This window comes from Herpailurus yagouaroundi, unplaced genomic scaffold (assembly GCF_014898765.1).
Source record: "Herpailurus yagouaroundi ecotype Mexico unplaced genomic scaffold, PumYag 252, whole genome shotgun sequence".
Taxonomy (NCBI): Eukaryota; Metazoa; Chordata; class Mammalia; order Carnivora; family Felidae; genus Herpailurus; species Herpailurus yagouaroundi.
Genome location: NW_024412469.1, coordinates 655,894 through 670,204, shown reverse-complemented (window position 1 = coordinate 670,204; position 14,311 = coordinate 655,894). Strand labels below are relative to the sequence as shown.

General features: G+C 38.5%; 1 protein-coding gene across 2 annotated transcripts in view; it reads left to right on the top strand.

Moving 5' to 3' along the window:
- The window catches only part of GLDC (glycine decarboxylase), a 103,858-nt gene that overhangs the window by 23,733 nt on the left and 65,814 nt on the right, over positions 1-14,311 (top strand). For both annotated transcript variants that reach the window (XM_040460877.1, XM_040460878.1), the window contains exons 3-4: positions 2,614-2,749; positions 13,252-13,416. In XM_040460877.1, coding sequence (XP_040316811.1) covers positions 2,614-2,749; positions 13,252-13,416 — 301 coding nt within the window. The remainder of the gene's footprint in view (positions 1-2,613; positions 2,750-13,251; positions 13,417-14,311) is intronic.

The following is a 14,311-nucleotide window of genomic DNA, read 5'->3' as shown; positions in this document are numbered from 1 at the left end:
CCTAATATAGCCTGAGTTCATCTTAACTTGATTACATTACTGAAACCCTATTTCCAAATGAGATCACATTTACAGGAATCGGGGGTTAGGACTTCAACATCTTAGGACACAGTTCACAGGACTTCTTTGCCCATCTCCCTCCTGGACTAATGTACTGGCTTCTTACCATACCTCCCTGTTTCCAGGGTCTCCTCTCTGACCTAGGCACAGTATCATTACAATTTTCTTTCTATAATGTAGAAAAGATCATATTATTTAGTACTCTGTTACTCCTAAACATTAAACTCTTGATTTGACAGAAAAAGTCCTTCACAGACTGTTCTCATTTGGATGCTAGACCTTTTGTCCTCATGACATAATATGGAAAAGGGACCCATCCCTCTTTTAAAGGATCTTAATTGAAGCTGGCCTTGCTGAATAGTGGGCCCGCCAGGCACTGCCAGTCTATCCCAGCTCCTAATGGACTTCTCAATCACTCTATCCTAAGACTTTGGTAAGTGATTGGATTTCTTGCATAATTGCTAAGGATGCTATATCTCCTCAGATATTGGTTTATTGAACTTCACATATTCCTAGACTTTCAATGGAATAAGGCAAGGTTGTCTATCATAAGTCAGTTGAATGATATTTACTCATGTAACAAAACTGTCTTCTCTTGGTGCACCTGGGTGGCTCAGTTAGTTAAGCACCCGACTTCGGCTCAGGTCATGATCTCATGGTTTGTGGGGTTCAAACCCCGCGTCAGACTCTGCTGACAGCTTGGAGCCTGGAGCCCGTTTCAGATTTTGTGTCTTCCTTTTTCTCTGCCCCTCCCCTGCTCGTGCTCTGTCTCTCTCTCTCTCTCAAAAATAAACAAATTAAGAAAAAAACCCTGTCTTCTCTTTCTTTAACTTAGTCTGGCAAAATGATACATTTCTTGTAAATATATTTCTTGTGAAAGCATGTGGAGTGGGAAGGTAGATTGGAGGGTAAAAGTGCTTTCTTTGAGGATAAAGGAGTAATGAGTAATATTCACATAGAGTTCAGAAAGGTTAAAAGAAAGTGAAGCATCCTTCTAGCCAGTTGGCCATTTTAGAGATGGCTGTATATTTTTCTCTGATATAGTAACAATAAAATCAGATAATTCTAAGATGTAAGTGACTGAGTCCCTGAGAAGATCTTAAAAGAGCCAGACATTTGCCCAAGTAGTTAAATTTTTAGCAGCATGATGCATCTATATGCAGAAGGGCAGAGAAAGAACCATGTAAGGTCATTTGTATCTGGAAACTATTAGTATAAGTGCTGTACCTGTAGCAGGTCTGTACCTGGTCCAGTAGGGAAAGTGTAGAATCTGTAGTTAGATAAACTGGGTTGTAACCATTCAATTTAAAAGTCATGTAGCCTTGGGCCAGTGATCCTGTTCATGCCTTAGATTCCTTAGCTGCATGAAAAGCATTTGGTGCAATTCTTGGCAAAGAGTAATGCTCAAATGTCAGATGCGATTATTATTTTGTTATTATTATATGAATGACCCCAAATAGGGTCGCACCTGTACCAAAAACTTTGTACTTCCTTTTCAATTATCTAAATGCTTTAATGGGAATTCTGGTTAAGACTGCATCTTTTATGGGGTGCCTGGGCAGCTCAGTTGGTTAAGCATTCTACTATCACTCAGTTCATGATCTCACAGTTCCTGAGTTCAAGCCCCATATGGGGCTCTGTGCTGACAGCTGGGAGCCTGGGGCCTACTTCGGACTCGGTCTCTCTCTCTCTCTCTCTCTCTCTGTCCCTCCCCTGCTCGCACTCTGTCTCTCAAAAATGCATAAACACTAAAAACATTTTTTTTTTAACTACATCTTTTATGACAACTAATATTTTACACTGTTGGGTGAAGAGCTTTTTATAAGTAGCCCTTTCAAGGGTGCTTGGATGGCTCAGTTGGTTAAGTGTCTGACTCTTGGTTTTGGCTCAGGTCATGATCTCATCGTTCGTGAGTTCGTGCCCCATGTCAGACTCTGCACTGACAGCTCAGAGCCTGCTTGGGATTCTCCCCCCCCCCCCCACCCTCTGCCTCTACCCTGCTCGCACATGCTGTCTCTATCTCTCTCAAAATAAATAAATAACCTTAAAAAAATAAATAAGTAGCCCTGTCAGTAATACAAAGGGAAAAGCATCAGAGTTAGTAGAGGAGTTTTAGAGAAAAATATAGGTCATGTATTTTTAAGACTTATGCCAATATTGGTATAAGGCAATTTAAAAGGGAAAACAGTACTTTACTAAGAGAAAACTGAATTTTTATTTGGTGTAAATACCACAGAAATGTAAAGGAACCAGAGGAAAGTTGGAATGAGGCAAATATTAAAATTGGGTAATTCTAACAAAGCCAAAAAAGGGGAGCCCAAAAAAAAAAATTGTGATGAACCAACTTTGAGGAGTAATTGAGTACTATTTTGTGGATTTTTGAGATTTCTACATTTAGTCCTTAGTGTTGTTAAGGGTTTGATTCTTATATTTTCCAGATAGCTGTTTTCATATATAGGGTATATTCAAATGAAATAAAGGTCTTCAACTATAATTAAAGCTCTCTTTTGCGATATTTTTTGCCTATAATATTTCTCTCTTTCTTACAATCAGGTGAAAATGAAATCCTTACAACTCTGCATGCCATTTCCAGCAAAAACCAGATCTGGAGATCGTATATGGGCATGGGCTATTATAACTGCTCTGTGCCACAGACGATTTTGCGGAACTTACTGGAGAATGCAGGATGGTAATGTATTAGTTGACTGAATACAGGAGTACTGTGTTTTGATTTGCATTATTCCCCTCCATTTTCCCATGCCCTCCTCCCCCTTGGAGCATCAGAACTTATACACTAACACCTACACTCCTGTGTTGTCTCTAACCTCCAGGAACCTACCTGGCTTTCTCTGGTTTGGGAAATTTCCTTACTTATATGTAAAGAAAATGTTGAGGTTCTTCCCACTTTTATTCCCTTAAAACATTCTAGAGCTCTAAAATGTCGATGGTGTTAATCTGTTCCAATATAATGTTCATTCTGTCTTTGTAAGCACATTGAGCAAGATGTCAACTTGTAGGTAGACAGATTCAGGGCTTTATTCTTCGGAGACACTGGGATTTTAAGGTTATGTCTTTTTTAAGCCTATGTCTGAGCTTACTCTGTGAGGCTGAATCTTAGTCCATTGCCTTCTCAGGATTTTAGGAGTGTCCTTTACCTCCTTCCCCCAATATTCTGTGTTCATAATCAATGGCAAAAGCAGACATAGTATTAGGTAAATGGAGATTAAAATATCAGCTTCATTATTTAACACTTTGTAGCGAAAGAGAACACATGTATTCTGTGAACAGGCTCTTCTAGAAACAGTAAAAGAAGGGATGGAGCTGCACATACTCAGTTGCTTGCTCTGTTCTTATCTCACCAATTAGGAAACTCATTCCTATTCTAGGGGTGTGCGTGCTAGTGTGTGTGTGTGTGTGTGTGTGTGTGTGTGTGTGTGTGTTCCCCTGTTCTGCCCACTCTTGCTGCTACTGTTTGCACAACTCTGAAAGTGTTTCCCCAACACTTAAGGAAAACACCCAAGTCCACATCCATGCTATTTTGCTATTTTCCGTTGCAGTTGGCTGTATGATAGGAAGAACAAAACAGAGGTTCACATCTCAATACTAAATAAGAAAACACCTTGGATATTTCTTGATAGGCAGAGGTCATGGCTCCAAAGGAGCCTGAGAGCAGACCAGGCCATGTGCTGCTTCTGCCCAGTGGGAAATATTATCTGACTATAGAGGAGGAAAGATGGGGATGCCTGGGCCTTTCTTTCTCTTGGTTTTGGATCACTATCATCGCATACACTTTATTTGAAGTATGAATGTTTGAATATGAAATTGTATTTCAATTGATGTCTCAAAAAGAATGTATGCACTTATTTCTGGTGTAGAAACAGAAGTGTGGAGGCAATGATAATTCCCAGATGACTTTTTTTTTGAGTTAGTTGCTGTAAGAAATAACTTTTTTTTTTTTAATTATGTAGGCACGTATAACAAGTATGCAGATGCCATTTCTTTGGTCCATAAGTATAGCTGTACTTGAGTTTTATAAAACATCAAATATAAATAACCCGAAACTGTAATAATACACAATTGGCTTCTTACACAGACATACCAGGAAGTACAAGCTGAAAAATTGAGTAAATTAACATGGTTTTACATTAATATATATAGTGCCAGTTAATATTTAAAAATAAGTTTCAAGGGGCATCTGGGTGGCTCAGTTGGTTAAGGGTTGACTCTTGATTTCAGCTCAGTCACGATCTCAGGGTTGTGAGTTCAAGCTCTGTATTGGGCTTTGCACTCACAGCATGAAGACTGTTTTGGATCCTCTGTCTCCCTCTTTCTGCTACTACACTGCTCAATATCTTAGTAAATTATAAGAAAAAGGCAATCTTATCAAAGCCTAATCTCTAGAAACCTATTTACTCACTTTCCTGGAGCCCCAATCTCACCCTCCCCTCCATAGTGATGTGGAGAACAAAGAAAAGGAGGAAATGGCAGATAAAATTGAATTTCCTAGGGCGCCTAGGTGCCTCAGTCCTTTAAGCCTCTGACTTCAGCTCAGGTCATGATTTCTGAGTTCAAGTCCCATGTCAGGCTCTGTGCTGACAGCTCAGAGCCTGGAGCCTGCTTCAGATTCTGTGTCTCCCTCTCTCTCTGCCCCTCCCTAGCTCACACACACTCTCTCTCTCTCTCTCTCAAAAATAAAAAAAAAAAACAGTAAAAAAAATTTTAAAAACAGGTTTCAATGCTTGGCACTTGATGATATAAGAGGTAACTTTAATTTCTAGTACTACCAATTATCATGTGAGGATAGAGTAAGCAATTGCCTCTGCAATTCAAAGGTAATTATAGCAAGATGTAAAGATTGTCTTTTAGGTTAGCATATGTAAAAAAATCAACTTTAGTAAAGGGAAGGTAGGCTTCTCTATGGGAAATCATAAGTTGCCCCAACGTGAGCTTTTGAAATACCAAAGGACATGCTCCACAGCAATAAATTTTAAATTTAATTTGAATTCTCAGTGATCAGAATTCTCATTTCTATATAATGGCTTTATATAAGTGGCTTTTTACCCGCCACCCTAGGACAGACTATTGAGACATTGATTAATCCATTTTTTTTTACCTTAAAAACAAATATGTAACCCTCATACCCCCAAAAAACTCAGGAGCTGCCAAAAAATGTACTGTTTTGTTGTAGTCAGCACATGAAGATAGGGCCCTCTGTGGGAGGGAAAGAGCTAACTTCTGAGCACCAGTTAGCAAAACCAGATGAGTTCACACTCCTTTCTGATTTTTGTAATTTTTCATTTCCCTGATTCCACTGAGATCCTGCTCACTCCCTCCCTACCCCCTCATTCTCTCCTTAAAACATCGAGTTACCTCTTGTACACATACCACACCACATGCATGCACATATGCACACACACATAAAAGATGCAGACCCATCTAAGAATACAAATTTTTTGACAATTTTGGCATTTTGAAAATGTCCTACTTAAACTTTGCACAAAGTGTTCTTAGCACCAGGAATAAACCTGCTATGGCTACTGTTTATGACATGGGAACTTATACTTACCTGCATATCACCCACAAGCATAACTGGTTTCTGTGTGTTTGAGTCTGTGAGGGGCTGGAGGTGTGTTTCGCTATCAGTACAGATGACAATTATCTGCTGCCTCAAGTCCAGACTTGTAGTTCTGAGGAAAAAGGCATTTGTGCGGGTCAGCACAGAAGTTATCCTGCATGTATTGGAGCACAGCACCTTTGCATCATTTTCTGCTTTTGCATGAATGCAAAGCAGACCTGGTTGCTCAGAGTGCTTTGTCCTAGATGCAGTTACTTGTGTCCCATCATTATAGGCGCCAGATCCCTGGCCACAGCTTTTAGTTTGAACATGCTCCATTCCTTCATTAGTAAGAGAATAGGAAAGAACTATCAAAGAGGTAGAGTTGTTTGTGTTTTGTTGTTGTTGCTTTGCTTTTGGTATGTGTGAGAGAATGTACTTGTATTGCTGAGGCATGTTTTCCACTATGGTTTTGATAAAAGTTTGAATGATAAACTCCAAATGCAAATGGTCTGTCTCTCTTTCCCCTTACAAAATAAGCCTCAAAAGTACATGAATGAGCTTCAGCATTTCTGAATAGTGGCCAGGGTCCTTCACTCTTGGTGGCCATAGAGAATATTCACCATATTGCTTCCTGGCTGTGAGTGGATGTGTTAATTTACTTTAGGAGCAGCCAGGATTTTGAGAGGGAGCCAATGTTGTTTGTGCTTTTCAGTCCTGGTTTTTGGGCACATTTTACATATTATTCTTTTCCATTTACTGAAAGCGGATTTGAATCACAGGGTAATATTGTACCTCACCAGCACTGATAGAGAGGGCTGTGCACATGAGATTTCACATTATCATCCTTCTGAATGGTTTCCATAGAGACGGAGCCAACAAATTCCGGTAACGTGAGGTGAAAATAAATGGACAACATAGCTTCAAAAGAATACAAACATTGGGGCTCTTACAAGAAAATTTACATCAGGTCCAGAATTTTATTTTCTGGGGTCCACTGCTACAAATCTTTTACTGCTGATAACATCAGTAACTAATATAAAAAAAAACAACATATTTTTTGTACCTATTTCTGTTTTGTGTAACTTTGGCACTGGGATTAAAATGACAGAATCTAATGAATGTTTGTCCTACCTCAAAACCCACCATCATCTTCTTTCTCAATTCTATGAGGAAGTCACAGCCCCAAATCATGAAAATACTGATTATTTTGAATAAATGTTAATGCCAAGTTGAATATAACAAACATCCTGTTTGAGCAATGCCTTCTTGGATGTGCAGATGCTTTAAAAAAAAAATTAAAATACAACAAGAAACAGAAATGAATTCAGTTAAATAGTCAGTTGAAATATAGAAAATGTAGAAGCACCTGGTTGGCTCAGTTGGTGGAGCACACAACTCTTGATCTTGAAGTTGTGAGTTTGAGCCCCACATTGGGTGTAAAGATTACTTAAAAATAAAACCTTTAAAAAAGAAAAGAAATAAAGAAAAATGTAGATTACAGACACACTTTCTTAATCAGTGTATTTTGTCTAATTGAAGCATGTATTACAGCAGGCCCCGTGTTAACATTTTTCCCCTGAAATGAGGGTTTTCTAGTATCCTTGGGCCTCAGACTCACTGAACTGAATTTTTTAAATAGATGCTTGTTAAGACCTTTAATGCCAGTTATTTCAGTACTGTAGAAAATGTGTAGACTATAAAGGAAGTTCACAAGTAAAAGAAGTGGGATCATATGTTATTTTTTTGCAAGAAAAAATTATATCTCTCTACCTTTAGCAGTGCTAGTTAGCATCAGCCCAAGTTTGGGCTTATGAAGTGATGAGCACAGTGAGAAAAGATGAGCAAGGGAAGAGAATATTAAATCTCAAAGTCTCTTATGAAAGGAACAGCACAGTCTCTGGTATGAAGGACTGTGCTTGGGAGGTATGGGGTTTTTTCCTGCAGGTAATGGGGAGACATCCCCATTTAAGCAAGGAAGTCAAATACAGCACACATCTGCACCACAGATATTCAATAGTTTCCTGTTCTAAGGACAGCATCAGGGCAGTAAGGTGATAAAGAACAAGTGGTGGATATAAGGCATTGGAAGGAAGACTATGGGAATTAATCATTATTTGAGCTCAAAAAAACTGTATTTTCTACCTTGAGAATTGGCAGAGTACCTCTGAAGGAATAAGAATATTCCAGCAGAGAAACTAGTTTGTTTGGGGGATCTAGTTGGAGTAAGAATAGGCAATGTGAGGCTGACACAAGATGTGATAAGTTTCCAGGGGGAGAAAAAAAAACTTTCCAAGTAGAAATATCTAATAATATCTGAGTAGAACTATATGTAAATCCTCTTAAAGATCCAAATAGGGGAAAAACACAACTTTTCAAAACAACTAACATTTAGGTAGGATTTTACCATTTCCAAATACTTTATATATATTAATCTCCTTTGAGTGCAAAGAAAACATGATATAGGTGATGTTATCACCAAGAGAAATTGGCAGAGAGATTTAGTTACTTGTCCCAGTTCACAGGTAGTAAGTTAAAGAATTAAGGTTGAAACCCAGGGCATATTAATATTTAGTGTCATGATAATGCAGAGAAATCTGTGAATCATTATACTACTTAAGAGTACATACAGATATGTTCTTTCTGGAGAGGGACATGGCAATATATACTGAGAACCTTAAAACTAATTTTCATATACAATTCAAAATTCCACTTTTAAGAAATTATCCAAAGGAAATAAGACAAAGAGAAGGCTGTTCACTGTTATGCTATTTCTAATATTTAAAACACAAAGCAATATTTAATTTGAAGGGAATTTATGGTAAATAAAATGATTTAATACCACATAACAATTAAAATTATGTTGTAGAATAATGAAGTTATTAGAAATTGTCCATGGAATAATGTTAATGAAAATCAGTATAGAAAAAATCAGTATAGAAAATCAGTATTTTCTAAAATCAGTATAGAAAAATTTACAGGAGCCTACCGGGAAGGGTCCGAGATAGGGCCACCTTTAGGGGTCAGGAAGGAAGGGCTTGGTCCTGGCAGCCGCGGCACGAGGTGGTTTGAGATTCTGCCCGGGATCGGCATCATGGTAGTGTGCTTGGTCATCCCTGGCATGAGCCACTGTGTACATCCAAAGGTTCTGTAACGAGGGCAAGGAAAAAAGGGTTGCCTATTATCCGTATCAGTGGAGTCTGATGCAAAGAGATAGGCACATCTCTGGAGTTAATCGTTACTATGTGTCAAAGTGTTTGGAGAATATTGATTGAAGAAGCCTTTTCCTGACTGATGAAGAATAATTCAGTTATGCTCATCTACCCTTTCTAGAAGGTTATGCAGTGTATCAATGTAGTACATAATAAAAACAAAAAAAGTAAAATTAAAAAAAGAAAAAGAAAAATGTACATAGGGCATAGTCTTACTTTAAATATAAATATGGGGGCACTTGGCATGGCTCAATAGGTTAAGCATCCAACTCTTTATTTTAGCTCAGGTCATGATCTCACGGTTTTGTGGGGCTGAGCCCCATGTCAGGCTCTGCCCTGACAGTGTAGAGTCTGCTTGGGACTCTGCCCCTCCCTGGTCGTTTGTACTCTCTCTCTTTGAAAATAAAAATTTGCTATTTTTTTAAATGTTTATTCATTTCTGAGGGAGAGAGAGAGAGAGAGAGAGAGAGAGAGAGAGAGAGGCAGCGTGAGTGGAGGAGCAGAGAGAGAGAGAGGGAGACACAGAGTCCAAGTCAGGCTCTAGGGTCTGGGCTGTCAGCACAGAGTGTGATGATGCGGGGCTCAAACTCACAAACTGTGAGATCATGACCTGAGCCAAAGTTGGTCATTTAACCAACTGAGCCACCCAGGTGCCCCTGAAAATAAACATATATATATAATATATATCTCATATATATATATCTCATATATGTATATATATGAGTTAATTTACTCTCATATATATGATGTAGAAAAGAGAGTAAATTAACCAACTGGTAATCTCACAATGTATACATATATATCAAATGATTACATTGCATACTTTAAATATATACAGCTTTGATTACCTCAATAAAGCTGGAGAAAAAAGAATTATAAAGAAAAGTCACAAATCAACAAGAGACAGACAACACAACAGAAAAATGGACAGCATAATAGTTGAGTGTGCCTGTCACAAAAGAGAAAAAGAAAAAACACAGAAAAGAAATGTATGTAAATGTTAACTATTATAACAATGGAGTTTTGGGATAATGAGTGATTTTATTTTTTTGACAGTTGACTGAGTTTTTCACTTTGTACAATGAAAAGGTGTAAGGTTGTCAATTCTTGATATATAAAGTGATTAATAAATGGTAGCAGAGGTCTTTAATATTCAGAATACAAAATAAAAAGGAAGTAAAAGCCACCCAAAGAAAACTATAGTTTACACTTTGGTTTACTTGTTTTTATGAATTTATAAAAATGGGATCAAGGAATTTTACATTGTACTTTTAAAATTAATATATTGGGAACATTTCCATGTCAGGAAATATTCTTTTATCCATCATTTTTAGTAAATGCATAGTATTATGTGTGTATAGTGTCCAATCATTCTTTTTCGGTGGACACTTCATTTTGTTCCTCATTTTTCAACTTTCAGTGCTTTGGAGCATTGCTCTCTGTATTCCTATTGTATATTATGTCATTGGATATACTGGGTCTCTCCCATTCATTAGATGGACTAGCTAATCTGTGTGTACGCTCGTATGTGCATGTATGCAAGTTTGTGTGTCTGTCTATATGTAAAATAATGACTCTGAATAAAGTTTCATGTTAGCCAGGCATACTAAGCGTGTCTTTGTGGTGGCAGGCAATGCTGTGTGTGAAAGTCTTATCTGATGTGAGGTCACAATTGCTCCTTGTCTATGCCTTTTGTGTGACCTCATTTCTACTCAAATTCCTTTTCTACTTGTCTACAACATGTATTGTGTGCCTCATTCATTCCAGTTCACCACCCAGTTAGAATTTGGCAAACTGAGTTGCTAAGGCAGGCTGTTCAAGGAGTTAACTGAAACAAAAATGTACTCTGCTGTGCGCACACGCACACACACATGTGTGTGTACACACACACACACACACACACACACACACACAGCTATACCAATAAAAGTTTTGGGAAAATTATTTCAAAGTCTTGACATTGTACTGCTTGGTAAAACAAGTTCCCCCACCCACTTCTGCTCAACATAAGAAGTATTGTTTTCAAAGCCTTCAAAAAAGAAAAAAGAAAAAGGATGGAAATATCCTGTACATGATTACCAGAGGAGGAGAGAAAGGCATAAGGCTTGAAAAAGTGAAAACAAAACAAAAAGCCTAAATTTTTTTCCTAATGCTTTCCTGGCTGGGAAGAACAAAAACAGAGTTATGTCAACCATATGTGGGAGCGTGGGCCCCAATCTATCCCACTTTGGTGGTTGTCAGAGTGAACAGATTCTTGGTGAAAAGATAGCTCTACCACACGTTCTCAGTTACCCTCTATCTTATCAGCTTATTTTAGTTTCTTTAAAATATTATCATGGTGAAATAATTTCATTTATTATCACTTTTTCCCCATTACAATATGTTCTCCTTGATATCAGGGATCTATTTGCTTATGATGTATCATTACCAGAACTTATTATATGGTTCTTGACACTTAGTAGGCATCTAATAACATGGATGAATGAGCGAATGAAGGAATGAAAAAAAAAAAAAAAGGATGAAGGCACTAAGTGGGTTAACTCAAATACCTAATAAACCATTTTTGGCTAGTAACTGGAGGATATAAGGGTAGAACTCACATCTATGCTGCTTTCTAACCATTTATATCCTTGATTTTTTTTTTTTTTTTTTAGCATTTATTTTAGAAAGTCCATACATGTGTGTGCACGTGCACTTAAGGTGGGGGGTAAAGGCAGACAGTGAGGAGAGAAAATCCCCATGAGAAGCCCGCCTGACACTGGGCTAAAACTCACAAACTGTGAGATCAAGAACTAAGCCAAAACCAAGAGCCAGGTGCTTAACCAACTGAGCCACGCAAGTGCCCCTAAACAATAAGTTTTGAGTATTAAATAGTAGATTCTTGGATGCTTTCCTATTGTGAACTGTGATTGAGGTAGTCTTTTAGCTAGAAGAAAGATAACAGGGAGTAAAACTTCTGTTTATGTTGCTATAGGTAGCTTCACGTGGATTTTAAGAGCCAGCTTATAAAAAAATACAGTAAAACCTTGGTTCCAGAAACATGGTTGTAATCCAAAGCACTTGCATATCAGTGAATTTCAAGAACCATTGTCTCAGTTGTGATCATGACCTAGCTCATTTGTCAAGTTAAAATTTATTAGAAATGTTTGCTCAAGTTACTCTCAATTCAAGGTTTTACTGGACATAGATATGAAAAGGTTATTAAAATAGAAAGGTAAGATTAATAAAAAAAGAAATGTAAGATTAAAAAATAACTTAAAGAGATAGAAATGTAAATACTGAATGTACCCAAGCAAAAGATAATATTGTTAATATGACTTATCTCTGAGCTTCCTTACAAAGGTCAAAGGGAATGGGAATGAAAGCTGGTGCAGCCACTCTGGAAAACCGTAGGGAGGTTCCTCAAAAAACTAAAAATAGAACTACCCTACGACCCAGCACTTGCACTACTAGGCGTTTATCCATGGGATACAAGTGTGCTGTTTCCAAGGGACACATGCACCCCCATGTTTATAGCAGCACTATCAACAATAGCCAAAGTATGGAAAGAGCCCAAATGTCCATCGATGGAAGAATGGATAAAGATGTGGTATACATCTTGTGGTATACAATGGAGTATTACTCAGCAATCAAAAAGAATGAAGTCTTGTCATTTGCAACTACATGGATGGAACTGGAGGGTATTATGCTAAGTGAAATTAGTCAGAGAAAGACAAAAATCATGACTTCACTCATGACGACTTTAAGAGACAAAACAGAGGAACATAAGGGAAGGGAAACAAAAGTAATATAAAAACAAGGAGTGGGACAAAACAGAAGAGACTCATAAATATGGAGAGCAAACTGAAGGTGACTACAGGGGTTGTGGGAGGCGGGATGGGCTAAATGGGTAAGGGGCATTAAGGAATCTACTCCTGAAATCGTTTCACTATATGCTAACTAATTTGGATGTAAATTTTATTTATTTATTTATTTATTTATTTATTTATTTATTTATTTTAATTTTTTTTTTCAACGTTTATTTATTTTGGGGACAGAGAGAGACAGAGCATGAACGGGGAAGGGGCAGAGAGAGAGGGAGACACAGAATCGGAAACAGGCTCTAGGCTCTGAGCCATCAGCCCAGAGCCTGACGCGGGGCTCGAACTCACGGACCGCGAGATCGTGACCTGGTTGAAGTCGGACGCTTAACCGACTGCGCCACCCAGGCGCCCCTGGATGTAAATTTTAAAAAATAAAAAAAATTGAAAAAAGAAAAAGAAAAAAAAAAAAACCAACAAAGGTCAAAGGGAAGCTTACTGATACACAATTCTCAAGAGGGGCAAAATTAATTTTCAGTTACTAAATTCCAAAATGAAGACATTCTGTGAGCTTTTCCCAATAGTGGAGTCAGAGTTTGGACACGGCCTCTTATGTCTCTCACAGGATCAGCCAATATACTCCATACCAGCCAGAGGTGTCTCAGGGGAGACTGGAGAGTTTACTAAACTACCAGACCATGGTGTGCGACATCACAGGCATGGACATGGCCAACGCATCCCTGCTGGATGAGGCTACAGCAGCTGCTGAGGCGATGCAGCTGTGCCACAGGTGAGAGGCCCACAGGGCAAGGGACATCCTCCAGTCTCACCTGCTGTGCTGGTGAAGCTGGCCCTGTCAGTGTCCAGTGACTCATCCCTCTCACACAGACACACATAGCATTATACTAGTCACCTGACATAACAAAATCTGAAATAAAACTGCTTTTTTAAAGCTTTTTAAGCCACTTGTTACCTTATTAAAGTTTGTATTTTGAGAAAGAGCATGAGCAGGAAAAGGGCAGAGAGTGGGAGAGAGAATCCCAAGAAGGCTTCGTGTTCTCAGTTCAGAGCCTAATGTGGGGCTCAAACTCATGACTTGTGCGATCATGACTTGAGCCGAAACCAAGAGTTGGATGCTTAACCAACTGAGCCACCCAGGTGTCCCTAAAAAAGCTACTTTTTAAAGCCACTATTGTTCAGTTTTACATTACAGAAGAAAAACATTTGTCCTCTTACATAGTGTTAAGTTCAGGGATGTTACAGCAATTCTGAGATAGTATCAAGCTCCTTGCTCTATACCATCTTCAGCGTGAGGTCTTGGTCCTCATGGTCACAAAATGACTGCTGGGGCTTTCGCCATGACCTCTGTACCCAGAAAGAAGAAAAGGGGCAGTGTAAAGGGTGCTGCTAGCTAAATAAGCCCTCTTTAAAGAGTCTTGGAAGGCAGCTCTGCTCACCACTATACCACCAACGCTGCACTTTAAAGAAGCCCCAACTTTTGGAAGCCCCAACTCAGCAACTTTACTCTTCATTGAGCACATCTATCTACAAGTGGCCTGGAGAAATGTGGTTTTCACTAGATGGGCACATTGCTGCCCCCTTACATATTGGGATTCTGTTACTATTGGTTCAGGAGAGAATGGATATTACAAAGGAACTGGCAGTCTGTATTGTAATACATAAAT